The sequence below is a fragment of the Python bivittatus genome, unplaced genomic scaffold, assembly GCF_059951505.1.
Source record: "Python bivittatus isolate LINGU-HERP-01145 unplaced genomic scaffold, Pbiv_v1 ctg000820_np1212, whole genome shotgun sequence".
NCBI classification, from domain to species: Eukaryota; Metazoa; Chordata; class Lepidosauria; order Squamata; family Pythonidae; genus Python; species Python bivittatus.
Window position 1 is genome coordinate 1,066,369 of NW_028277107.1, and position 26,942 is coordinate 1,093,310.

The following is a 26,942-nucleotide window of genomic DNA, read 5'->3' on the forward strand; positions in this document are numbered from 1 at the left end:
ATGGCCTGCTGCGGTCATTCCTGCAGCTAGAGGAACAGTCCTATGAATGAAAAGGCATTTGGAGAGCCACAAGATTACTTGGACCCCTTTGGAGTTGCATTACAGGACAGAGAAAGAATGGAGACACAACCCTTAGCAACTGAGGGAACTGGAGAAGGCCCTTCTGCTGTTCAGCCTGGGAGCTGTGGGGAGATCTGGGCAAGAACTGGGCTGAAGATCCTGGAGGAAGAAACCATCCGTTCAGAGGTTCGGCCCCAGAACTTCAGGAGCATCCAATACCAGGAGGCTGAGGGTCCCCGAGGACTTTCCAGCCGTCTCCACTACTTTTGTCAATGGTTGAGACCTGAAAAGCGCACAAAAGCACAGATGCTGGACCTGGTTGTTCTGGAGCACCTCCTGGCCCTTCTGCCCTTGCAGATGCAGAGCTGGGTGTGGGAGTGTGGAGCAGAGACCAGCTCCCCGGCAGTGGCCCTGGCGGAAGGCTTCCTCCTGAGCCAGGCAGAGGAGCAGAAGAAGCAGGTCAAGTTGCATGTGGGAGATCTTCATTTTGGGAGCCCAGAAGGGGTCTGAAGGGAATAAACAATCTGCTTGAATTCTTAATCCCTCCCGATGAGAGTTTTCTGGCATTTGTAATATGTGGAGATGTTTCACTAATTCTTGTGGGACATTGATGCGTTATCCATTCTAGAAGATAGATTTGGGACAGCTGTTCCTTTCTCACTTTCCAGCCTTGTTTATGGACACTGGGGGCTTCGAAGTTGTCTTCAGAGAACAAGAATCCACCTCATCTTGTTTGATGTCTGTTATTTCTTCCTTTCTCCTGCCTCCTATTTCAAGTCCTTCGCTATGGGCATCAGAGATCCTGAGGGAAGGAGGAATCCATCCAGTCCCCCTCAGGAGCCGTTTTTCAGAAGGATCTCACAGGAAGATCAAAGTCAGGAAACCTCAGGAGGTAAGCGAAGGACCTCTCATTCCCCAGAGAGATCCCAGCTCTCTCATCTTCTCTATGTCTTCTCTTCTCTAGAATGCCTCCTCCTATTTTAATAATTCTGCACTTTAAAATTCTGTGTCCCCCACAGGAAAGACTCAAACGAAGTTGTCTGCTCTTTCTGGTGCAGCTGAAACAGTGGTTGAACCTCCAGCTGAAGTAAGAGGAGGAAATTTATCTATTGAATTTGTATTCTCCCTTTCCTGCAGGCAGTCAAGCTGGTGTATATTGCACTCTCTCCTTCCATTTTCCCCCTTTTTTGGGCCTGGGTGTTTTCTTGTCCTTGAGCAACATTGAATGGGGAATGGAAGATTCAAGTTGCCCTCAGTCAGCTTAGCCTGCTCTGAAGCCTGTGGTTTGGATACCATCATTTGTAATTCGTTCCCTGAGATTCTTATTAGGAAATGTTTTTTTAAGACCAGTACTTAACTCACCTTCTGGTACTTACTCTTCCTACTATTAGTTTACAATAACTTTTTTTTTAAAAAGTTGCTCAAGGAATAGGAATAATATTATTACAGTCATAGGAACGGCTAAACGGAGAGCCATTCTTTTTTTAATTGCTTGATTTGGAATTGTGCAAGGCTGCTCAAAAATAACTAAATACTCAGATTAGCACATTGCCATTTTTAAAAAGCCTTGTTTCCAACCAGTGATAAGAAATACTAAGACATGAGCCAGGCTATTAACATCCAAAGAAAATGGCTGGATAGAAAAGATTTTAAGTAGAAATTGTTCTGAAAGAGCATATAATCGAGGCCCTTCTGCCTTGCAAAGTAGTTTCTAATCCTCTGTTTTCTACCTGGATTTGGAGGCCAAAGAATCCAGCTTGGCAAAGACTGAGAAATGTCCTTCCCAGAAAATTGCCTCCACTTTGTTGTCTCCCATTCAGCCAACGGCTCAGACTACTAGCACCTTTCTTGCAGTCTGAGGAGGAGAAGAACCCGGCTTGTGTGCCTCTGGATATTGATGGCCCCCCACCCAAATCCCTGGCTGTGCTCCCCCAGCACTTCATGAAGTTGTTTAGCATGGGCACGATTGGTCCTTCTGGGGGAGCCTCAGCCCCTTGCTGAAATGCTAGAAAGAATCTCACCACCCCCTGATTTCCTTCTTCAAACATGGGAAGGGTTGGAGACACTGATAGGTGGAGTTTCTGAAGACCATCTGCCAGTTGGTTCTCTCAAGACACTGAGAGTCTTTTGAAGGTGGGCGCATGGATCGCTTGATGGATCGATCCAGAAGGAAATTGGGGTTGCTATCACTGAATGGCAATGAAAGGCCTGCAGAAGCAATCAAGTTGATCAAGCCTCCCAGAAATATTTCTTCTCTGAAAAGCTTTTGGCTCTCCATTTTCTCACCTAAACCTTGGAATCCCACCAAGCGTTGCAATTTAACTTAGTGCATATCTTTGCTTTGGGAATTTGTGAAGAATAGGACAGATCTTGCAAATCCTCCTGGGCCTGTTCTTTTCTTTTTTTCCTTGTTCAGGAGGGTCTTTTGTCCTTTGAGGAGGTGGCTGTGTATTTCTCCGAGGAGGAGTGGTCTCAGCTGGATCCTCACCAAAAAGCGCTGCATTGGGAAGTCATGCTGGAAAATTATAGGAACGTGGCCTCTCTGGGTAAGGGTTTGCTTCTCTCCCATGAGCGAGTTTAGAAAGACATTTTCTAGTTAGATGCCATCAGCTCATCTCTTTGGAGGGGGGGGAAGGAAAAGATCTGGCCTTCTCCTGCTCGAAGGAAGGAAGGACGTCAATGGCTCTCTGCTTAGATGCATCCCCTGCCATTTCTCATCTGGTGGATTTTTCCATTTCTTTTTAAAGGTATCAGTGAGAAGCTCACTCCTTGGCTTGAGGAGATGCTCAACTCCATCACACTGATTTCATCCTTTTGGGCCCAGATGCTTCCCTGTCTGTCCTCTGAAGGATTCTCATTTATTCAGGCTGTTGGGTTAATCACTTGTCTTCCTTTTGATTTCTATCCTGAGCCTTGGGGTTAAGGGCAAAATGGTGCTGTTTTTCCATTGCAAACATGCTGTGTAGGGTTAATAGAAGAGCTCTAGAATTGTTTTCTCTGCAACCATTTGATTTTGGCCAGAGAAAAATGAAGAGCAAATGGAAGGCAGTTTGGGTAGGAAAAAAGGACAAAATTCAAAATTGATTTAGTTCTCACTGGTCTTTCCTGTTATTGACCGATCTCCGATAAATGTTAGGTTTTCTCCTAATGCCTCCCTGGATGTTTCCCCAGATTCTTCCTGAACTCAACGCTGACTCTGTGTAAGGTTTGACTATATAAGGATGATTCTAAACTAACCGGATGCTATAGATGTTTTCAAAGCTTTTATGGCTCATGATTATAGAAATTATCATTTCTATACCATGTGATTGTAAGGATACAAATGTGCAAGATATTGGAATTTGGCAAAAATTCAGAAGGAAAATCATATGACCTCCTATACTCTGGTCTTTTCCCCCACCCTTGCTATCATTTTCATTTCTCTTTTCCTTTGAAGGTGATCATGGCTATGAGAATAAAGATCCCAGTGAAAAATTCGAAGTGATCAGTCATGGAGGCGGAATGGACAAGGAACTGGAGATGCAACTAAAAAGGCATGAGAGAAACCAGTCAAACAATTGGACTCAGGAAAGCTCATCTTCCATGGACCCTGAGACACAAGGCTTTCTTGCCCAAGAAGGAAAAATAAAGGAAAAGTATATGGGAAAAAGCGTAAGACGATTAAAAGACAGATTAGTTGTAAATGAACACTCTCCAACCCAAACCAAAGGAAAAGATTATATGTGCAGAGACAATAGAAAAATAATCACAATTGGACTTTCACTCTTTCCTGTGAGAATGGGTCCCTTACGTCTCATAAAAGGATCTCCACAGGGGAGAACCCATGTAAATGTTTGGAATCTGGAAAGATTTTCAGAACAAGCCGACAAGTTACTTCACATGAAAGGATCCAGAGAGAGGAGAAACCACATAAATGCACAGAGTGTGGAAAGAGCTTCAGGAAAAGCAGCCAACTTATTGCTCATAAATGTCTCCACACAGGGGACAAGCCATATAAGTGTGTGGAGTGTGGAAAGAGCTTCTCTCAAAATACATCCCTTATGTATCATAAAACGATCCACACAGGAGAAAAACTATATAAATGCATGGAGTGTGGAAAGAGCTTTACTCAAAGCAGTAATCTTACTTCCCATAAGAGGATCCACACGGGAAAAGTCATAAAAATGCATGGAGTGTGGAAAGTGTTTTACTCAGAAGGGTCATCTGAATTCCCATAAAGGGATCCACATGGGGGAGAAATGATATAAATGTGTGGAGCATGGAAGGAGCTTCAGGAGGAGGAATGACCTAATTTCACATAAGCATATCTGTTTGGGTGAGAATCCATGTAAATTCTAGATTTAGTTTATAAATTTTCTATTTGTGTACACTCACCTGGGAAAGGAAGATTTCTTTGAGTCTGACCCTCACAACCAGCAGCCCAAGAGAAATTAATTTACCATTGAAAATAAAAGGGCCGTTTTAATTATCAACTGGATTTTTGAACGTAGTGTTATTTTAGGTGGCCAATGCTATTGCACACCAATAAGAGAATTTTTTTTTCATTAAGTTTACGTTTATCCCAGTGCCAGAAGGCATGGTTTGTCTCCTATCCAGGAATAAACAGGCAGGCACAGAGAGAAGAGTTGATTTTCTGAGAGCCAGATACACAAGAGGATGAGCTGTAGGGCAGCCATGCTCGGTTTCTCCGGGAGTTCCTTTTATCGGGCATATCTGTCAGGTTCAGCCCAAAGAACACCACGAGACAGTACAGATACAGTTCTGTTGCACTTACTAGCTTCCACCTCCAAGACAGAATCTCTCCAGAATCTAAACTTGCCACGCCAGGAAGCCAAAACACCATGAATTCCTTAGGGTGGTGCCAGTCTCATCTTCTTAATCTTCCCACGCTCCTGCTAAGGGCTAAGGAAATGCTTATCTCCCTGAGCTCGGCCTTCATCAAACCATTCCATCACAAGACCCTCTTGTTCCTGGAAAGTTGAGAAGGAATGCCGGCCCTCAAGGAATTCTTCGAAAAGGTGATTCCCGGATTCCAAGAGAGGTGAAATTGATAGGATCTTTAGAAGGGAACCTTCTCAGGTCATGCGCCCTCCTGTGCTGGGGTTTCCTGTGGTTCCCTTACCTGGCATGGTCTAATTGGCACCTAGATCCCTTCAGAGAAGAAATCTTCATATAATCTGATTAAGGCTTCAAGGAATGTTGGCCCTTCCTGCCAGGTCTTTGTTATTTAATTTTGGGCTGGGCTGGAGGACTCCCGATTCTTCCTGCTATGTTTTTAATCTTTTTAGGTGAGCCCATTACAACACCTTCTAGAACTAGCACCAAAAAAAGATGTCCTTTTCATCTTAAATTGAAGAATGTAGGGAAAACCACTAGACCACTCAGGTATGACTTAGATCATATTCCTTGTGAGTACACAGTGAAGGTGATGAATAGATTTAGAGGATTAGATTTGGTAGACAGAGTGCCTGAAGAACTATGGACGGAGGTCCGTAACATTGTACAGGAGGCAGCAACTAAAACCATCCCAAAGAAAAAGAAATGCAAGAAAGCAAAATGGCTGTCTGATGAGGCTTTACAAATAGCTGTGGAAAGAAGGAATGCGAAAAGCAAGGGTGAAAGGGAAAGATATAAGCAACTGAATGCAGATTTCCAGAGAATAGCAAGGAGAGATAAGAAGGCCTTCTTAAATGAACAATGCAAAGAAATTGAGGAAAACAATAGAATGGGGAAGACTAGAGATCTCTACAAGAAAATTGGAGATATGAAAGGAACGTTTAGTGCAAAGATGGGCATGATAAAGGACAAAAAAGGCAGGGACCTAACAGAAGCAGAAGAGATTAAGAAGAGGTGGCAAGAATACACAGAAGAACTATACAAGAAAGATCTTAATGTCCCTGATGTCCACGCTGGTGTGATCACTGACCTTGAGCCAGACATCCTAGAGAGTGAAGTCAAATGGGCCTTAGGAAGCATTGCTAATAACAAAGCTAGTGGAGATGACAGTATTCCAGCTGAGTTATTTAAAATACTCCCCTTCATGGATCACTGCCTTGTCGTGGCGAAGGGGCTTGCGTAACTCAGTGAAGCCATGAGCTATACCGTGCAGGGCCACCCAAGACGGACAGGTCATGACAGAGAGTTCTGACAAAATGTGGTCCACTGGAGAAGGAAATGGCAACCCACTCCAGTATCCTTGCCAAGAAAACCCCATGGACAATGTTAAAAGGCTAAAAGATATGATGCCGGAAGATGAGCCCCTCAGGTCGGAAGGTGTCCAATATGCTACTGGGGAAGAGCGGAGGGCATTTCCAAGTAGCTCCAGAAAGAGTGAAGCGGCTGGGCCAAAGCCGAAAGGACGTTCAGCTGTGGATGTATCTGGAAGCGAAAAGAAGGTCCGATGCTGTAAAGAACAATATTGTATAGGTACCTGGAATGTAAGATCTATGAACCAAGGCAAGCTGGATGTGGTCAAACATGAGATGACAAGATTGAACGTCGACATCTTGGGAATCAGCGAACTGAAATGGACGGGAATGGGTGAATTTAATTCGGGTGACCATTATATCTACTACTGTGGGCAAGAAACCCTTAGAAGAAATGGAGTTGCACTCATAGTCAATAAGAGAGTGGGAAAGGCAGTAATGGGGTACAACCTCAAAAACGACAGAATGATCTCAGTGCGTATCCAAGGCAAACCATTCAATATCACAGTCATCCAAGTCTATGCCCCAACCACTGATGCTGAAGAAGCTGAAGTTGACCGCTTCTATGAAGACCTACAACACCTTCTAGAACTAGCACCAAAAAGATGTCCTTTTCATCATAGGGGATTGGAATGCTAAAGTAGGAAGTCAAGGAGTAATCGGAATATCAGGCAAGTTTGGCCTTGGAGTACAAAATGAAGCAGGGCAAAGGCTAATAGAGTTCTGTCAAGAGAACAAGCTAGTCATAGCAAACACTCTTTTCCAACAACACAAGAGACGACTCTACACATGGACATCACCAGATGGTCAATACCGAAACCAGATTGATTATATACTTTGCAGCCAAAGATGGAGAAGCTCTATACAGACAGCAAAAACAAGACCAGGAGCTGACTGTGGCTCAGATCATGAGCTTCTTACTGCAAAATTTAGGCTTAAATTGAAGAATGTAGGGAAAACCACTAGACCACTCAGGTATGACTTAGATCATATTCCTTGTGAGTACACAGTGAAGGTGATGAATAGATTTAGAGGATTAGATTTAGTAGACAGAGTGCCTGAAGAACTATGGACGGAGGTCCGTAACATTGTACAGGAGGCAGCAACTAAAACCATCCCAAAGAAAAAGAAATGCAAGAAAGCAAAATGGCTGTCTGATGAGGCTTTACAAATAGCTGTGGAAAGAAGGAATGCGAAAAGCAAGGGTGAAAGGGAAAGATATAAGCAACTGAATGCAGATTTCCAGAGAATAGCAAGGAGAGATAAGAAGGCTTTCTTAAATGAACAATGCAAAGAAATTGAGGAAAACAATAGAATGGGGAAGACTAGAGATCTCTACAAGAAAATTGGAGATATGAAAGGAACGTTTAGTGCAAAGATGGGCATGATAAAGGACAAAAAAGGCAGGGACCTAACAGAAGCAGAAGAGATTAAGAAGAGGTGGCAAGAATACACAGAAGAACTATACAAGAAAGATCTTAATGTCCCTGATGTCCACGCTGGTGTGATCACTGACCTTGAGCCAGACATCCTAGAGAGTGAAGTCAAGTGGGCCTTAGGAAGCATTGCTAACAACAAAGCTAGTGGAGATGACAGTATTCCAGCTGAGTTATTTAAAATACTAAAAGATGATGGTGTTAAAGTGCTGCACTCAATATGCCAGCAAGTTTGGAAAATGCAACAGTGGCCACGGGATTGGAAAAGGTCAGTTTACGTTCCAATTCCAAAGAAGGGCAACGCCAAAGAATGCTCAAACTATCGCACAATTGCACTCATTTCACATGCTAGCAAGGTTATGCTCAAAATCCTACAAGCTAGGCTTCAGCAATACATGAACCGAGAACTACCGGATGTACAAGCTGGGTTTCGAAGAGGCAGAGGAACTAGAGATCAAATTGCCAACATTCGCTGGATCATGGAGAAAGCACGAGAGTTCCAGAAAAATATCTACTTCTGCTTCATTGACTATGCAAAAGCCTTTGATTGTGTGGATCACAACAAACTGTGGCAAATTCTTAAAGAGATGGGAGTACAAGACCACCTTACCTGTCTCCTGAGAAATCTGTATGCGGGCCAAGAAGCAACAGTCAGAACCGGTCATGGAACAACCGATTGGTTCAAAATAGGGAAAGGTGTACGACAAGGCTGTATACTGTCACCCTGCTTATTTAACCTATATGCAGAGTACATCATGAGAAATGCCAGGCTGGAAGAATCACAAGCCGGAATTAAGATTGCAGGGAGAATCATCAACAACCTCAGATATGCGGACGATACCACCCTAATGGCAGAAAGTGAAGAAGAACTAAAGAGCCTCTTGATGAGGGTGAAAGAGGAGAGTGCAAAAGCTGGCTTGAAACTCAACATTAAAAAAACTAAGATCATGGCATCTGGACCCATCAATTCCTGGCAAATAGAAGGGGTAGAAATGGAAGCAGTAACAGACTTCATTTATTTGGGCTCGAAGATCACCGCAGACGGAGACTGTAGCCATGAAATTAAAAGACGCTTGCTCCTTGGGAGGAAAGCTATGGCAAGCCTAGATAGCATATTAAAAAGCAGAGACGTCACCTTGCCGACAAAGATCCGCATAGTCAAAGCTATGGTTTTTCCAGTAGTAATGTATGGCTGTGAGAGCTGGACCATAAAAAAGGCCGAGCGCCGAAAAATTGATGCCTTTGAACTGTGGTGTTGGAGAAGACTCTTGAGAGTCCCCTGGACTGCTAGGAGGTCAAACCAGTCAACCTTAAAGGAAATCAACCCTGATTGCTCATTGGAAGGATCGATAATGAAGCTCAAGCTCAGATATTTTGGTCACCTAATGCGAAGAGAGATCTCTTTGGAGAAGACCCTGATGCTGGGAAAGATTGAAGGCAAAAGGAGAAGAGGACGGCAGAGGATGAGATGGTTAGATAGCATCACTGAAGCAATGAGCATGAAACTGAGCAAACTCAGGGAGGCAGTGAAGGACAGGAAGGCCTGGCGCAATATGGTTCATGGGGTCATGAAGAGTCGGACCCGACTTAACGACTAAACAACAACAACAAATTCATATTATAATTTGATCATATGCCTTGATTGCTGTTCAGATAAATGATGGTAGGGTGAGACAATCAGGAAGCTTTGACTTCCCGCTGACCTGGGGGGGGGGGAGAGAGATTTGATTTCCTTCTCACGATCCCTCCTTTTTCTTTTTGTGCAAAAACAGAATATGTTCTGCACAAACAGAATATGTTATGCACAATTAGTTAGGGAATCTTGTAGCTTTACATCATCCTGTGATTCAGATTCATATTTTTGGCCATTCTGCATCACGTTTAGGGGTTCCTGCCTTGGGTAAAGGTTTTGATCTTGCTTTGAGAATAGAAGAGCATCCCCTACAATGCCCCAAGCAGGAGGGTAAACCCTGAGCAAAACGGCAAACAAATATTTCTATTACCACCAAGCGCATAATTCCCAGAAATGTTGTCTTCAGCCCAGCAATGTTTCGTAACCAGGAGGTAAGCCATGAGAAATCAAAGTATCCCTGACTGTAGCCAATGTTGTTGAACCAAAGTTTTTAAATCCCATTTTTTCCCCTATAACAATTTGGAATTATCAACCGAATTAAAAGAGCAAATGTCTCAAGGAGGGAGAAGGAAAATGGCTCAGGCAGTTGAATACAGGGCAGTCCACCCCTGGGGAGTCCTCGGAGCTCTCTGAGGTTGGTTGTTTTCTTGGAAACGTTTCTTGCTAGCACTGAAGATGTAACTCAGCCAGGTTTGCAAGAAGACGACCAAGCTCAGAGAGCCCAAAGGACTCCACAGTTCAACCCTGAGCCGCACATATTCTCTTCTATTGGTCAGTCCACCCCTGCAAGCTCTCTTACGATCAGTGCACCCAGCCCTCTGCAGGATGCCCTGAGTTTCATTTGAGGGGCTTTACTTGCCTGTTGTATCTACGGTAGACACGGCCTATCAAGAATAAAAGCCTATGTAGAGTTCTGTTTGATCATTAGAGATTGCTGAGTTCGCATCCGCTCTCTCACAGAGTCAAAATACTCACCAATCTTAGAGTCATTCAGTGGCTCTGTGTCGACAGGGAATGTCCCTTTCCAGTCATGAAGCACAGAGGTGGAGACCAATATTTGTACTGTTGTTCAGCGATGGCAGTCTGGCAGTCGAAATGTCAGTGAATGCAGTGGGTAGGGTAAGAGGCAGGCATTTTCAGCCAGCACAGGCACCTTTGCTTTAAGCAGATTCTCGTCCCAAGTCAGGAGCTTGGAAGACTCCTCCTGAGGTGACCGCAATCCTCGTGAGTTCCTATTGAAGTCCACTGAAGAAAAGGACAATCCTTCGCCACACTTGTAGGGGAGTCTTCTTCTATTTGGAGATGCGAAGCATTTTTTGCTGGCAGGGCAGAATACTTTGCCTGCTTTCAAACACCCGGTGCCTCCCTTCAGCCACACTTTTGCTCCTGTGGCCCCGAATTGTCTTTCCCCCTTTCCTTTCCTCCCCTCTTGGCAGGGGGTTCCCTTTGTCACAGGAGGGGAGGGGATGTTGTGCAGGATCACTTGTGCCGCTCGCTCTCCTGCTGTGAGGCTCCCTTCAGGTCTCTCTGGGCCTAGCTGGAGAAGCATTCCTTGGTGCCCAGGGTCTATTGCACCCCCTCCCCCCCACTTATATCTATGCCCAGTAGTGCCAGGTCTGTTGTGTTTTATTGCCACTGATATCGCTGGGCACTCTCCATGTGCTCCTGCACCTTCCTCATGGCGACCACCAGCATGAAAGCATCAGGGTCTGATCTCCTCACATGGACCGTGCGAAGCTTCTCTCCTGGGGGAGGTTTTGATATTGGGCAAGACTAGGTGGGGGTCAACAAAGCGGTGATGGAGCTTCAGGATGGCTTGATCCAATAGTGGTCTCCTCCCCTTCAACCATTTGTGGCCAGAGAGGAGGTGGACTGGCTGCTTTGGAAGCCCTTCCATGTGAAAGCCCAGTGCCAGTATCCCAAGAGATCTCCAAAGATTGGCTTTGCCTCAGAGGGCAGAGAGTGACCAAGTCCCAGATCCACTGGATCACCTCTGTAGGGATCCTTGAGCCTTGTTACGGTTAATTCCCTGATCATGCAGTGTAAGATGAAGCTGCTTGGCTGATTCTTACTGCCACAGGGAAGACAACTCATGGGAGGTCAGCATAACTCTAGAAATGCACCCCCAGATTGCAGGCCCTCGTGCTGTGAACGGGTGTGGGTGAATGCCAGCAGCCCTGAGACAAAACGTGGACTGCTCATCACATTTCTACTTCGATGAAAAGATCATTATATACTTCAACTGCTAAAGGCTTTAATGCCTTCTCATTCCTAATAATTTCCTAGAATGAGATATTGAGAAGCTGGAGAGAAGGAATCTACATTGACATAGGATTCTCAGGCATCCAGGTGGAATTGTCTGGAGGTTGAGTCAGGGCAACTGGACTTCTTTTCTTTTTCTCTCAACAAAAACTAAAGAAGTCCAGTTGTCGTGACTCAACCTCCAGACATTGACACAAGAATTGATAGAGTATCTGGATGGCCTCCAGAGCCAAAGGTTGTTAAAAAACATTTTTCTTTTTTTTTTCAGATAGTCCATACCAGTCCATAGAGGCTCTATCAAATATTGTCCTGAACATCGTATCCCTTTTGTCCATAATATCCATATTGAGGGACAAAGATGAAACCTAGTAAACCCTCCTCATCACCCCTTTAGTTTGAAGGGAAAACACATGAAGACCCCCTTGAGGGCCAATGCTGGATTCTTGTTGCAAAGCAGAGAAGGCGATTGCTGATCAAAGTGGAAATGCAAAGCACTCCTGGGGGCAGCCCAGCAATTCAGAAATAGGGCAAAAATGTTCCTCCTTCCCCCTTCTCTGAGCTATTGCTCCTCTGAAGTTACCGAGGTCTTCCTCAGAAAACTGATCACTTTGTCCTAACTGTAGCTGCTGGAAGAAAAAATATTTGCAAAAGAAAACCTTTGAAATGCAGATCTTTATTCTAAAAAGAAACACTTAAATTGCCCATTTCCTGCAATCACCTTTTTACCTTAGAGGGGAAGCAAGCTCCCCCCCACCCCCCCACAGCTTCAGGTCTGAGAGACTGGAAGGAAAATATATCTTTTGAAAAACAGGATCAATATCAGAGATTAGAAGATTGGTTACATAGTTCAGCATGCGCACTTAATAAGTAACATCCCATAATAACATTACACGTTTTCAACCCATAGATGTGACGGTGTCCATGATGACCTGTGGTTTTCTGCATCTGGGACGCCTGGGGGGCTTGGGGCCTTTGCTATGTTAAGTCTTGCCTGGGCTTATATCTGCCTTTTCCTGCTTTAAACAGTCTGCATGCTTCATCGCAGAGCTCCTTGACATGTCCTGTGAAGGAATGCAAGTCTAATGGTGTATCCTTGACATGTTCTGGTGGGGAGTGCGAGCCTGATAGCTTATGACCCCAGCCTGACTCCCATTTCATTAATTAACTCCCCTTTTGCTGATATCACCACCTTGAGATCAGCCCCTCAGACAGAGTTGCCAGTAAACAGACGTCCACCTTCATCTTCCCTATTCAGAACACACTAACCCCTCACGCACCCTCTTATGACATACAATGTGCTTTTCTTTGCTTTCATCCATGTTCATCATCTGCTGCCTTTCAAAAGACCACCTCGCCCCTTCGCGCTCCCTCTTCTGCAACCTTGCCCAGCCCTTCCACCATGACTGAGACCCACTCCCAGCAGTTCAAAGCAGTCCACACAGACTTCCGTCTTCCTCTACTGAAGTTTCCCACTTCCTGACCACTGGAGCTCTCCTGGGCCTTTCCACGGAGAGGAGATTTCCTCTCCTCTGACCCAGAGCTCTATGAAAAGGCCGAGAATCCCAGATCTGTTGGAGGGCGGGAACACGGTTAGTTTTCCTACCCCCACACAACCCCAATGGCTCAGGTATGTATGGCTTTACTTCACATGGTAACGTTGTGAATTGGCTTTACAAACCGTACACCAGCACACATGCCTCAAGAAGAGAACTGAAAAGGAGAAAAGGTCAGTTCCAAAAGACAAATACACAGAAATCAAAGTACAAGAGGAGTCTCTATGAAAGTACTTAAAAAAAGATTAAATATATGGCATGTCAGGAATGCACACCACCAAGTATAGAATTCCAGTCATCTTTCAGATTTTATTGCCCATTGGCAATACTTGGTGGTGCCTTTTCTTTTCTCTCTTCTCTTCTCTTCTCTTCTCTTCTCTTCTCTTCTCTTCTCTTCTCTTCTCTTCTCTTCTCTTCTCTTCTCTTCTCTTCTCTTCTCTTCTTTCCCTAAATTGGTTCAGTAGGAATTTGTGGAGCAACCAGGGGCAGAGAGGAAGACAAAAATCAAAAGTGCAGAGTTAAGGAAAAGAGCAGCCTTACATTTTCAGCTAGAGTATTAGCTATGATAGAAGTTTTTATATATTGCATACACATATATTTCATATTTAGTATTTACACACACATATATATACACTTATATTTAGTGTTGAGGCATTTGGGCTTTCATTAAGGATTTCTGAATCCTGTTTCCTCCCTTAATTTTGTAAGCTTGGAGGCCTTTTTACTAACTTTGAGACCTCCGAATCTGTCCCCAGAGAGACAAGGTAAGGTCTCCACTCCAAGGAGAGTTTTCCTGGGAAAAAGGTGCTCAATTAAGGGTCGAGGGGCCGGGGAAGGGAAGGAAGGAAGGAAGGAAGGAAGGAAGGAAGGAAGGAAGGAAGGAAGGAAGGAAGGAAGGAAGGAAGGAAGGAAGGAAGGAAGAAAGGAAGGGGGACATGGGGGGCTGAGGAAGGGGTGGGATTCTGAAGCAGGGGCCGAACGAAAAGCCTCCATTGTGCCAAGGGGGGGGGGGGTCAGGCACGGCCGCCCACCTATCAGCCTGCCGTCACCGCTCTGGCTTCTGGGTGAAGAATAAAGAGCTGAATTTCGTTCAACTGCCTGTTGTCTCTTTGATCCCACTCAGAAATGAACTGGGAAGAAATAATTCTGACAGCTATACGGGCTGAGACTTTGGGAAATCCAGGGTTAGGGGTGGAAGGTCCCAAGGTCGAAGAACATCCCTTGAAAAGAAATCCCATTTCCCTACTCACAGAGAGCTGAGGGAAAGGGGAACACACACACACACACACACACACACACACACAAAATTGGGAGTAGAAATGAGCAGGAGGCACACATAAGAACTTACCTAATTAGTGGAGGAATTAGAAGTTACACTCGGGATTAGGAAGTCCTGCCCAGCAGAACCATCAGGGCAAATGGGAAGGTTTTCGTTTCGATCGCAGAGATTTTAATATGGTGCAGTCGAAGGTCCCCATTGCAGGCCAAATTGGTCTACCACCTGTGTGGGTTATCTGAGCCCATCCCAGACACAAACCTCGTGCACAACTCTTCCTCATCCCCGCCTGTACGGGTAATAACCCTCGTCCCAGGCGAGGGGCATCCTTTCCGGGGGGAGGTCGGGAGACCTTGGGCTGCTCATTCCCCATCTTCCCTAACCGATGACACACATGTCCCCCAAGGTGTTAGGCGTATCCTTTACACCCGGAGACTTCCCTGTGAACTCCTGGCCCTCCTCCTCACTCCCTGGTTCTGGACTGAGAGAGGGACAAGGCAAGCAGGCCAGTATTTCCCAGATAGAGTCCAGCGCACGACCTTGCACTACCTATTGAAGCACCTGAGTCTTGTCAGCCCCCCTTGCTTTCTAGGGCCTCCCAGTCTTTGCCAAGAAGGACTCTGGGCATGGCTGGAACTGAATTTTTAGATCCACAGCCCTGGTCAACAGTCTGGATTGAAACATAAAGAGGGGATCTGACACTCACACATCCACTGGGCACAAGACACAAAAAAGGGCAATTACCAAGTATGAAGTCTGAGGTTCAAGCAACTGTTGGGCTCAAAACCAAAACTCCTTTTACTACCAATGTTGAAGCGGGCAGAGTCAGGGACAGCACCATCCGGACAAATGATCTGGTGCTGCCTGGGTGATGTTACCAAAATTTGAGGGTTTCTGACTCTCCCCAATTAGGATTCAGTCCGGCGGAAGATCAGACATGAAAGTACCAGCTGAGATTTTAAAGTTTTATTTAAAGTTTGCCAATAGAGTCAGGTGCCCCCCGCCCACTTCAGGCAGAGGAGACCCCTCCCATGCCCAAAGAAGACAATTTTATACATGTTCCTTACAAAGAGATACAGCAATTAACAAATGATTGGATGAAATTGGCATACGTTTTTGATCCTCCTTATTATTATTGGGGGAAATTTATCTTCCTGATGACCTATTGGATGCTAGTCAGAGTTCAGGGCACCCCCTCCCCTTTGTCTTTATGCCCCCGACCCTTATGGAGACAGGGTGTCTGAATGAGAGAAACCTGTGAACATTCATGAATGTCTATGTCTGTGTTATCCCTTTGGTAAGGAATTAAATATGAGGGAAACTAAGAGCCCTTTTTCATAAGGTTTCAGTCCCCCCTTTTTAAATTGTTAATATTTCAAACCAAGAATTTAAATCTTGTAAGGAAAGGTTTTCTGCACCAAGACGAGGTACTTGTTTTTTTGCAGAGAACTTGGTCGTGTACAGGTGCTACATGTAGAACTAAAGATGGGGAAGCAGTAAAGACATGTGCAGATTAATAAACCACAAACAATTACAACTACTAAGCCAATAAAGATAGCGCAGCCATGAAAAATTAGGCAGCCAGGAGGTTAATTAAGACCAGTCCCACCTAGAATTATTCCAATCTTCAACATACTCTTCTCTATCTTTTCGTATTTCTGCCACAATGTGAGCAATCTGTTTATGGTCAACCAGGAGTCCTTTTGTCTGGTCGTGGAACATGCAACATGACTGATTAATATACACGCAAACACCACCCTGACTCTTCAAGATCATATCTAGGGCCGTCCTATTCTGGAGGACCACTTCCTTAAAGGAGAGGACTTCATCTTGTAAGTGTTCCTCCAGATTCAATGTAATATTCTCCCATTTTTCCAATGCCATAGAAGTGTTGTAAAGAAAGAAGGCAAGTTTATGTATATCTTTGTAATTCCGAGCAACTCCCACCGCAGGGAAGAGACTCCTGCCAATGAAGGTTCCCGTAGACCATTCTAGGTGTTCTGCTCTCCTTTCCCGGTGGAAGGTATGCCTAGTAGAGTATCGAATAGCTTCTACTGGCACCATATGAATGCCACCGCGCCATAACCACCCTATAGTGCAAGTCCCTGACCAGGCAGGTGGCATTTCCTTAAATCCCTCATTGTCACATAACCACCAGACTCCTGAAGCTAAACGGATCAGTCATTTAGATGGTAGAACCTGTAGAATAATCTTTAGAGTAGGAAGAAAGGTGGCTGATTTAAAGGAGTCCTGGGGAAAAAGGTTTTCTAGCCATTGAGTAAAAGAACCATCAAATATAGGAACTGACTTGTTAAACATCAACCATCCAGGACTATTCCATGTAAACTTATACACACACCCCTCCCAGTCCCCAACAAAATCATTTCCCCCCCCCCCTCTTCTGGAAACAAAAGGGGGCATCAGGTATGTGGTGGAGAAACTGGAAAGGTTTGGGATCCGCATAGCCTGAGTTAAAACTCTGAACTGAGTTATTATACCCTCTATCCAAGCCTAGGGGTATTGGCAAAACAACTAACCCTTGCTGGCTATGAGTAGGGAAATAACTGCAAATCCAGCAAGCAGGAGGGTTGGTTTCATTAACAACCAAATTATGAAGTTGTATCAAAGTATTATGTGACCAATCAGCGATTACTACCGGAGAGATGAAGAAAAGAAATGACAAACAGAAAAGAAAGAGCGACATGCTGAATTTTCCCAATACCTCCCCTTCTGTTCTCTGTTCCATCCAGCGGATCCTCCGGAAATCGGGAAGGGCAAGGAGTGTCCTTACAAATCCTTACAAGTCAAATATGCTTTGAACCTTCATTGCCCACAAACATATTCAGTGTCTTTAGTGTCCCTTTGAGAAAACCAGCTTGAGGCCGTCCAGTCCTTGAACTTTCCACTGGGCTTTTGGTTTCCGTTGCTGATGTTGTGATGGGACGATGCTGTCACCCAGCGGAGGGGCAGCCTTTGGTGCTGGTAATGCACCCACGCTTGAATCCCCTCAACCTTCAGGCTGGATGGGGTCACCAAGAGCACCTGGAGTGCTCCCAGTCTTTGCCAAGGACTGGCGGAAGTCTGGAGGCGGCTGGAACTGAATTGTTAGACCCACAGCCCTGGTCACCAGCGTGGATTGAAACATAAAGAGGGGATCTCACACTCACACATTCACTGGGCACAAGATGCAAAAAGGGGCAATTACCAGCTACGAAGTCTCAGGTTCAAGCAGCTGTTTGGCTTAAAACCCAAACTCCTTTTACTACCAATGTCGAAGCGGGCAGAGTCTGGGGCAGCACCCTACCGGCTAATGGTCTGGTGCCAGCCGGGTGAAGTTGTCCGGGCTCGGTCCACTGACCCGGTTAGTCTTGGGCTCCTGGCTGCCTCGCCAAATTGTTAGAAAGAAAGCTTATGAGGTTTGCCTCTGAGCCGGGAATAAACATGCAGGCGGTTGCTTGAAGGAGAGGGAAGACTTCCACCATCAGGACCTCAGGAAGGAGGAGAACTACTGCAAAGCAGGGCATTTGCACAGACACGTTGCAGAAGAAGGCCACGGTCAGGGGTACTGAAGGCCATTGAGAGATTTTGAGGATTGCACTCCCCCAGTCCTGGTCTCTCCATAAGTCATCCATAAGTGCAACCATTGCGATTCCCATCCTCTATCCCGGCCAGAATCTGAGCGTCAGCCCTTTCAGGCAAGCCAGGTCAGGAAGTGGACACCACAGAGCCTATGGGAGCTCTGCGATGTTGTTGTGGGACTGAAGAACAGAATCTTGAAAGCCTGTCAGAGTTTCCCACTGACCTCTTTTACGGGATACAGAATCAAGACAGGATTATTTTTACTCTCTTAAGTAAGAAAAATGCTGGATTCCATTTTCTGTCTGCTCCTTTGCTCCATCTGCTCCCTCTAAATGTTGATGCAACTTTCTCCAGAACCTCTCTTAAAAATGGAAGCTTGGAGATGTTCTACAGTTGTCCAAAGCAGCTGGATGGAGAAGGCTTCCTGATGGGGGGGGACACCATAGCCCCCTTCCTCCTGACCCCATGGAAATAACCCCTTTGCTCCCCTCTTTGCATGAGGTACTGCATTGCACACAGCATCCGCCAGGGGGCTCCCTCTGCAAAGAGAGGGAACACCATGCACTTTGGGGGGGGTGGGGGAGGTAGAGTTTGCATTGCAAATCTCCAGCAGAGAAGAAGAAAAGCCCTGTAAGGAAAGAGGGCTAGAGATTGTACCTGAATTCTCACCACGTGCTGATGAGGCTGAAACAGGGTTGGATCCTCTGCAGTTCAACATGTTTTAGGAGGGTGAGTGATTCAGGACATCCTCTTAAGCTTTGTCCTGTTGGATATTTCCAAGATCTGCAGCTTTAACAGAATTAACTATGGAGTTAACAAGAGATTGTTTTTGGCTGTGAACATCATTGAATCAGGTGGCAAATTCTGTATAAGAGAAATCTTCTTCTTCTTACTTGTTCTCCTGCCTTTCTGATTTTACCTTTATAGGCTCACTGCTTCTTCCCTGCTGTCTTGGTACATTTGTATTTTATTATTGATATTCTTTGTTGTCACTTTTGTATTGTTGAAGATCTATTTTATGCTCAAGTTTTCTCTTTTGTATATTTTAAACAGAGATAAAGGTTGACATTTATATTCCTTGTCTCCTCTTAATCTTGTTTCCCAACAAATGGGTAGCAGAGGATGGTTGGGCTTGAGAAGCTGATCAACCTTTTTAAGAGAAGACATTAAAAGTGATTATTAAGTTTGGTGTTTTTCCTTTTGATCCAGACAGCAAAGCAAAGAGGGCTTTTTCTTTTTTCTTTCTTTTTAATGGTAAGAATTTTTTGAAGAGATAAGGTGATTTATGTAAGTGAAATATTGATAGTAAATCTTTTAAACTAAAGGAGAATTTACCAGAGGAGTTTGGATAGAGTGGCTTTAAAATGTTTGTAGAGATGGAGGTATTCCATCTACTCAAGGTTTCCAACAGAGTGTAAGTAATAACAACAGCCTATTTGTAATTCCAAAGTTGAATAGGAATAACTTTCAAATGTGGGCTGCAAGGTTAAGAGTTTCCCCTCAAGTACAGGACTGTTTGGACATCATAGCTGAAGATATGCCTGAAAGCCAATTGGAGCAAAAGGAGTATGAAATGAAAGAAGCAAAAGTCTGAATGATATTCTTTGCCTGTATAGAAGACCATGAAAGTCCACTAGTGACTAAATATAGAACAGCTAAAGGTTTATATAATGGTCTTGTGGGAAAATGTTTTATTCGATCAAATAAGAACGTGATATTTTTGAAAGAAAGGTTGTATAGTATGAGGATGAAAGAAGGCACTAGTATTGATAAGCACTGAGAGGAAACGTTAAAGCTTGTTTCAGAGCTTCAGTCTGCAGGAGCAGAGATATCTGGCTCTGAGTTTCACACCTGTATATTACTTAGTCTACCCCAATCCTTTGCAAACCAAAAGACTATGCTTGAGTTGATTGCAAAAGTGGATTTAGATTATACAATTGCTTATTTGAGAGACTCTGGCCTTAAAAGGGTAATGGATACCACACCTGGAGAAAGGTCAGTATTAGGAACAAGACCTGCTCTTAAGGAAAGGAGATGTTATGTGTGCTCGAAGATTGGGAATATTGCTAAGTATTGTAGATTTAAAGGGGTAGAAGATCAAAGGCCAGAGGAGTAAATGTTCCTACAGAAAGAATGTCTTTTAGTAAACAAGGACATTTTAATACAGTCGCAGAAACTTTAAACCATTAAATGGTAGACCAAATAAGAGATATAATCAAAGGTTTAATAATGGTATAAATGCTTGCAATGATAATCGTTTCAAATATCTGATTATCAAGGTGTAAATGATAGAAGGCATTTTCTCCTTGATAATGGCAGTTTTATCCATATTTGTTGGTTTAGAGAAAGTTTCAGTGAACATGATAGAGAAAATAGACCAGAGATATTGCAAGCAAATCAACAAAGGCTAAATCTTCTTGGAACTAGAACTGCCTGTACCAGTAAGAGTTTTTCCTTCTACAGGTGAGGTAGTGAACCTTACTTTAACAAATGTTGCTTTTGTTCCTGAAGCCTCAAATAATTTGCTCGGTACTAAAAGGATCGTGAAGAATGGTTATCCTGTAATCCTTAAATCTAATACAGGAAAAATGATCAATGATAGAACTGGTCTGGTGCTTAAAGTTGATGGAAAAAATGGATTTCATTCTATCATTGATGTTAATGTTAATATAACAAATGAGAGGAGGCCTATGTATCAAAGTAGGCAAGATATCTGTGATCATAAAAGTTGTCTTTATTCATGGCCTGTGAGGTTTGCTCATAGGAACATGCAAAGTATTGAAAAATTATTGACAGAAAGTGGAATTAATGCTGTTAAATGTGATAAACCAAAAGAAAGGTGCGAAATCTGTATAAAAGCAAAGGGAACAGCTCCTAGTTATTCAGGACAATCCAATGTACAAGATAAGGATTTTTTGGAAGAGGTTTATTCAGATCTAGTGGATCCTATGCCATTATCTGCAGGTAAGAACAGATATTTTCTTACCTTTACTGAATTTAAGAGCGAATATAGTTATGTATATATACTTAGAAACAAGGATGAGACCCTTGAAAGGTTTAAGTGCTATGTAGCCACAATTAAGAACCGATTTGGTAAGGCACCCTTAACACTACGTACTGATGGAGGTGGAGAATATTGTAATGCAGATTTTAAGAGGTTTACGGAACAGGAGGGCATAGAACATAAAGTAACCATATCTTACTCTCCACAACAGAATGGATGTTCTGAGAAGTTGAATCGAATGTTACAGGGGATGTCTAGATCTACGTTGATGCAAGCTGGACTACCTGACTCTTTATGGGCTGAAGTGGTAGTTACAGCAGCTATTTACATAACAGAATCCCTAGTAAAACACCTTTTGAACTATGGTTTGGAAAGAAACCAAGTTTAAAGCATATAAAAAGCTTTGTTGCTAAAGCATATTCTTATGTTCCAAAAGAAAAAAGGGGGAAGCTTGATCCACGAGCTGAGATTGGAATCGTTGTTGGATATCCTCCTGGGAGGAAAGGGTATAGAGTCTTTGATCCTAAAACTCTTGAAGTGAAATGTTGCAATGTTGTATATGTGGATGAGAGAAATATAATGCAAAAGACAGTTGAGGCTATATTAACAACTGATTTACAGAGCGTAGATACTGTTCCACAAGAATTGGTCACTGGGGTACCTATAGAGATCACTGATCAATTAGTAGGTCCATCTTTGGGAAATGCTGTTATAACAGAATTAAACCATGTGAAACAGAACAAATAACTAACGTAAGACGATCAGATAGAAGTAATAAAGCTAAACCTCCAGAAAGATATGGATTTTGTGAAAACTTGCAAGAACCAGCAAATTGGAAAGAAATTAGTAAGCTACCTATTTTAGAAAGAGAAAAATGGATAGAAGCTATGGAGGAGGAATATCAGTCTTTTCAACAAAATCATGTTTGGACTCTACTGAATTACCTCCTAACAGACAGGCCATTGGAAATAAATGGGTATATAAAATCAAATATAATTCAGATGGAAGTATAGATAAATATAACGCACGTTTGGTTGCGAAAGGTTTTTCCCAGAGATATGGAGCTGACTATTTTGATACATTTGCACCAGTGGTTAATTATACAACATTTAGGACATTTCTTAATGTTGCTTATTCAAGAAATATGTTTGGAGAACATCTAGATGTTAAAACAGCTTTTCTTAATGGAGATCTTTTAGAAGAAATTTATATGGTGCAGCCTGAAGGATTTCAAAAAATTGGACAAGAAAACTTTTTTGTAAACGTAATAGGAGTGTTTATGGGCTTAAACAATCAGTCAGAAGCTGGTATGATAAGTTAACAGACCTTTTATATCCTCAAGGATTTAAGCAAGGAAAGGCTGATCCCTGGTTATATATGAGATTCAAGAATGGACAATATCAATATATCCTGACCTACGTAGATGATTTATTAATATGTTAACACAAGGAGGAAGTTAATGAAATAGCTAATGAATTAAAGACTGAAATAGAAATTAAACAGCTTGGGGAAGTAAAATATTATCTAGGAATGGAAATTGAAAAACTTAATGATGGAAGTTTTCTCTTAAGTCAAAAGCAGAAGATTGTGGACTTCATAGAATCTGTTGGCATGGAAAATTGTAAGCCTGTAAGTACTCCATTAGAATTAACATATTTAAAATTGAAGGATGGACAGCTATTTACAAATCCTGGTAAATACCAAGAAGCTATAGGTAAACTCCTTTATTTAAGTAAAACCACGAGACCTGATATTGCAGCAGGTGTTAATATCTTAAGTAGAAAAGTGAGTTCACCAAACCATCATGATTGGAATGCTGTAAAGAGAGCAGCGAGATACTTGAAAGGAACAGAGGACTTAAGATTAAAGGTATCATCTTGTGAAAATCCTAGATTAGGTGCATACATGGATGCTAGCTGGGGAGAAGAGTCAATGGAATACAAGTCAACCAGTGGATATCTGTTTTATTTTGGGAATAGTCTTGTTGATTGGACTAGTAGGAAACAGACTGTCATGGCTCAATCCTCAGCGGAAGCAGAACGTATATCAGCAGCGAATGCATGCAACGATTTGGAATGGATTCTTCATTTATTAAAGGACTTTGGTATTAATGAACCTACACAGTTGTGATGTTTGAAGACAACCAAGCCTGTATTACTATATGTAAACGAGAAAGTATTAAGGCGAGAAGTAGAGCAGTTGGATTAAGGTGTCAATTTATAAAGGATTTATAGCAGAAGGGACTAACAGATATTGTATATTTTCCTACAGATGAAATGGTCGCTGACATTTTAACCAAGCCACTAACAAGAGAAAGGTTTGTACATTTTTGTGAAATGTTGAATATGTTTAATTCTAGTTAATAATGATTATACTGATAAGATCTGGAGAAGGGGTGTTGGACATTTGCAAGATCTACAGCTTTAACAGAATTAACTATGGAGTTAACAAGAGATTGTTTTGGCTGTGAACATCATTGATACAAGTGGCAAACTCTGTGTAAGAGAAGTTTTCTTCTTCTTACTTGTTCTCCTGCTTTTCTGATTTTACCTTTTTAGCCTCACTGCTTCTTCCCTGCTGTCTTGGTACATTTGTATTATATTATTGATATTCTTTGTTGTCACTTTTGTATTGTTGAAGATATATTTTATGCTTAAGTTTTCTCTTTTGTATATTTTAAATAGATATAAAGGTTGATATTTATATTTCTTGTCTTCTCTTAATCTCATGACCCAACACGTTCTTCAGGCCCTGTGCTTTGTGTGAACTCAGCCCCTGTGCTTGAGTGATCTGTTTGGGCTTAGGGCATGTTGTCTGAACCCGCCTGGGTGTCCAGGTGTGACTTGGCTCTTAAAAGCCAACCCTGAAGAAAGGGAAATGGAACATCCCAAGCCAGGCTCACTTCACTGGCATTGCATTTTAGCTGAACTGGATTTTGGGGGTTTGTTAAGCTGTTTGGGGTTTGGCATGTTGTGTGAATCCTGCTTGTAGAGAAGTGTAGATACGGGTTTTTGAAAAGCCAGCCCTTCCTTCTGAGAAAAAGAAAAGGAAAATGCTCCAAAATGCATTTATTGGGCATTCCAGGTCCTTGATGGAAGTCAGTCCCCTATTTTGCACCACACACACACACACAGAGTACAAATACACTACACACACACAAGTAAAGAAACACAGGACTGTTGGCCACAAAGGCTGCCAGATTCGTTTACCGGCAGGCAACAGCAGCCAGTCAGGGGAAGTCTCCTGGTCACTCTGCTGAAGCGCTTCGGCAAAGAGGTCCCGTCTCTCCAAGGAGAGGAGCCTCGAGTGAAGCTTTCTGTCAAATGTTCTGCATTTCCCGGATGAGGAAGTAGCTACAGGAAAAATTGAATCGCTTGCATTTTGTCACATTGTCGGGCAAGCGTGCTTGGTTCCATGTTGCATACTACCATCCCATAATGAGCTTAGCATGTTCTATGGTTTCTGAAACCTCGACCTTAGGGTTGTGTGTTTTAGTATGTGAATTAATTTTTAGGTGACAACTAGGTCAGCCGGTGGTCTCACAATTGTGATTTTTGAACATCTCAAAACCTTATCTTCCCCTCCCCAGAGCACCCTCCTTGCCAAGTACCCACAACAGCCCAACCTTTGACGTGTTATCATCCTCTTGCAGCTTAGTAGTATGCAACCCTTAAGAGGTAAGATTCAGGTTATGCCAATCAGCTGCCCGGCCCTCAGCTCCTATCTGCTCAATGCCACTGTCATCCTCTTACCAACTCAGAAAAATGGTGCCCTCCATGGGGATGAGTGTTGTTCAATGGTGAAATCCATCACTTTCTAATTCTTGGAATGTCTTTTCTTTTCCATCCAAGACACACAACCTGGAAGCCTTTTGTAGGTCCTCGCATACAGACAAAATTCTCTCTTGGGCAAAGAGGGCTGACTGGCCCACTGTGGTCATTCCTCAGCTACACAAAGAGTCCTATGAATGAAAAGGCATTTGGAGAGCCACAGGATTCCTCAGACACCTTTGGAGTTGCAGTACAGGACAGAGAAAGAATGGAGACACAACCCTTAGCAAGTGAGGGAAGTGGAGAAGGCCCTTTTGCTGTCCAGCCTGGGAGCTGTGGGGAGATCTGTGAAAGACCAGGGCATAAGATCCTGGAGGAGGAAACCATCCGTTCAGAGGTTCGGCCCCAGAACTTCAGGAGCATCCAATACCAGGAGGCTGAAGGTCCCCGAGGACTTTGCAGGCGTCTCCACTACTTTTGTCATCAATGGTTGAGACCAGAAAAGCACACAAAGGCGCAGGTGCTGGACCTGGTCATTCTGGAGCAGTTTCTGGCCCTTCTGCCCCTGCAGATGGAGAGCTGGCTGCGGGAGTGCGGAGCAGAGACCAGCTCCCAGGCAGTGGCTCTGGCGGAAGGCTTCCTCCTGAGCCAGGCAGAAGAGCAAAACGAGCTGGTTGAATTGCAGGTGAGAGACCTTCCTTTTGGGAGCCCATAAGGGGTCTGAACGGAATAAACAATCTGCTTGAATTCTTAATCCCTCCCGATGAGAGTTTTCTGGCATTCCTAATATGTGGAGATGTTTCACTGATTCTTGTGGGACATTGTTGCGTTATCCATTCTAGAAGATAGATTTGGGACAGCTGTTCCTTTCTCACTTTCGAGCCTTGTTTATGGACCCTGGGGGCTTTGAAGTTGTCTTTAGAGAACAAGAATCCACCTCATCTTGTTTGATGTCTGTTATTTCTTCCTTTCTCCTGCCTCCTATTTCAAGTCCTTCGCTATGGGCATCAGAGATCCTGAGGGAAGGAGGAATCCATCCAGTCCCCCTCAGGAGCCGTTTTTCAGAAGGATCTCACAGGAAGATCAAAGTCAGGACACCTCAGGAGGTAAGCGAAGGACCTCCCATTCCCCAGAGAGATCCCAGCTCTCTCATCTTCTCTATGTCTTCTCTTCTCTAGAATGCCTCCTCCTATTTTATTAATTCTGCACCTTAAAATTCTCTCTCCCTCACAGGGAAGACTCGAACGAAGTTGTCTGCTCTCTCTGGTGGAGCTGAAACAGTGGCTGAACCTCCAGCTCCAGTAGGAGGAGGAAATTTATCTATTGAATTTGTATTCTCCCTTTCCTTCAGGCAGTCAAGCTGTTGTCTGTAGGACTCTCTCCTTGCATTTTTCCCCCTTTTTTGGGCCTGGGTGTTTTCTTGTCCTTGAGCAACATTGAATGGGGAATGGAAGATTCAAGTTGCCCTCAGTCAGCTTAGCCTCCTCTGAAGTCTGTGGTTTGGATACCATCGTTTGTAATTCCTCCCCTGAGATTCTTATTAGGAAATGTTTTTTTAAGACCAGTACTTAACTCACCTTCTACTACTTACTCTTCCTACTATTTGTTTACAATAACTGATTTTTTTAAAAGAGTTCCTCAAGTGATAGGAATAATATTATTAAGTCATAGCAACTGCTAAACAGAGACCCATTCTTTTTTTATTTCTTTGACTTGGAATTGTGCAACCCTCTTCAAAAATAACTAAATACTCAGATTGGCACATTTCCTTTTTTAAAAAGCCTTGCAAAGTAATTTCTAATCCTCTGTTTTCTACCAGGCTTTGGAGGCCAAAAATCCGGCTTGGCAAAGGCTGAGAAATGTCCTTCCCAGAAAATTGCCTCCACATTGTTGTCTCCCATTCAGCCAATGGCTCAGACTACTAGCACCTTTCTTGCAGTCTGAGGAAGGGAAGAATCCAGCTTGTGTGCCTCTGGATATTGATGGCCCCCCACCCAAATTCCTGGCTGTGCTCCCCCAGCACTTTCATGAAGTTTTTGAGCTGGGCACAATTGGTCCTTCTGAGGACACCGTAAGCCCGTTGCTAAAATGCTAGAAAGAATCTCCCCGCCCCCCGATTTTCTTCTGCAAACACAGGAAGGATTGGAGACATTGATAGGTGGA

At 43.5% G+C, this 26,942-nt stretch overlaps 1 protein-coding gene and 1 pseudogene across 1 annotated transcript; both read left to right on the top strand.

Annotated features, from left to right (window-relative positions):
- Positions 1-26,723, top strand: LOC148214037 (uncharacterized; annotated as a pseudogene).
- LOC112543236 (uncharacterized) lies at positions 234-17,292 on the top strand. Its single transcript, XM_088128852.1, has 5 exons — positions 234-952; positions 1,080-1,147; positions 2,477-2,606; positions 3,497-3,982; positions 17,177-17,292. Exons 1-5 carry the CDS (start codon positions 847-849, stop codon positions 17,290-17,292), a joined length of 906 nt encoding a protein of 301 aa, XP_087984978.1. The 5' UTR covers positions 234-846.
- Positions 26,724-26,942: the final 219 nt, after the last annotated feature.

What these genes read in the sequence shown, in the direction of transcription:
- LOC112543236 (XM_088128852.1), top strand. Translation starts at nt 847, where the DNA reads ATGGGCATCAGAGATCCTGAGGGAAGGAGGAATCCATCCAGTCCCCCT. An exon ending in TGGTTGAACCTCCAGCTGAA is followed by an intron (nt 1,148 to 2,476) that starts GTAAGAGGAGGA and finishes TTCCTTGTTCAG; the next exon opens with GAGGGTCTTTTGTCCTTTGA. An exon ending in TAGGAACGTGGCCTCTCTGG is followed by an intron (nt 2,607 to 3,496) that starts GTAAGGGTTTGC and finishes TTTCCTTTGAAG; the next exon opens with GTGATCATGGCTATGAGAAT.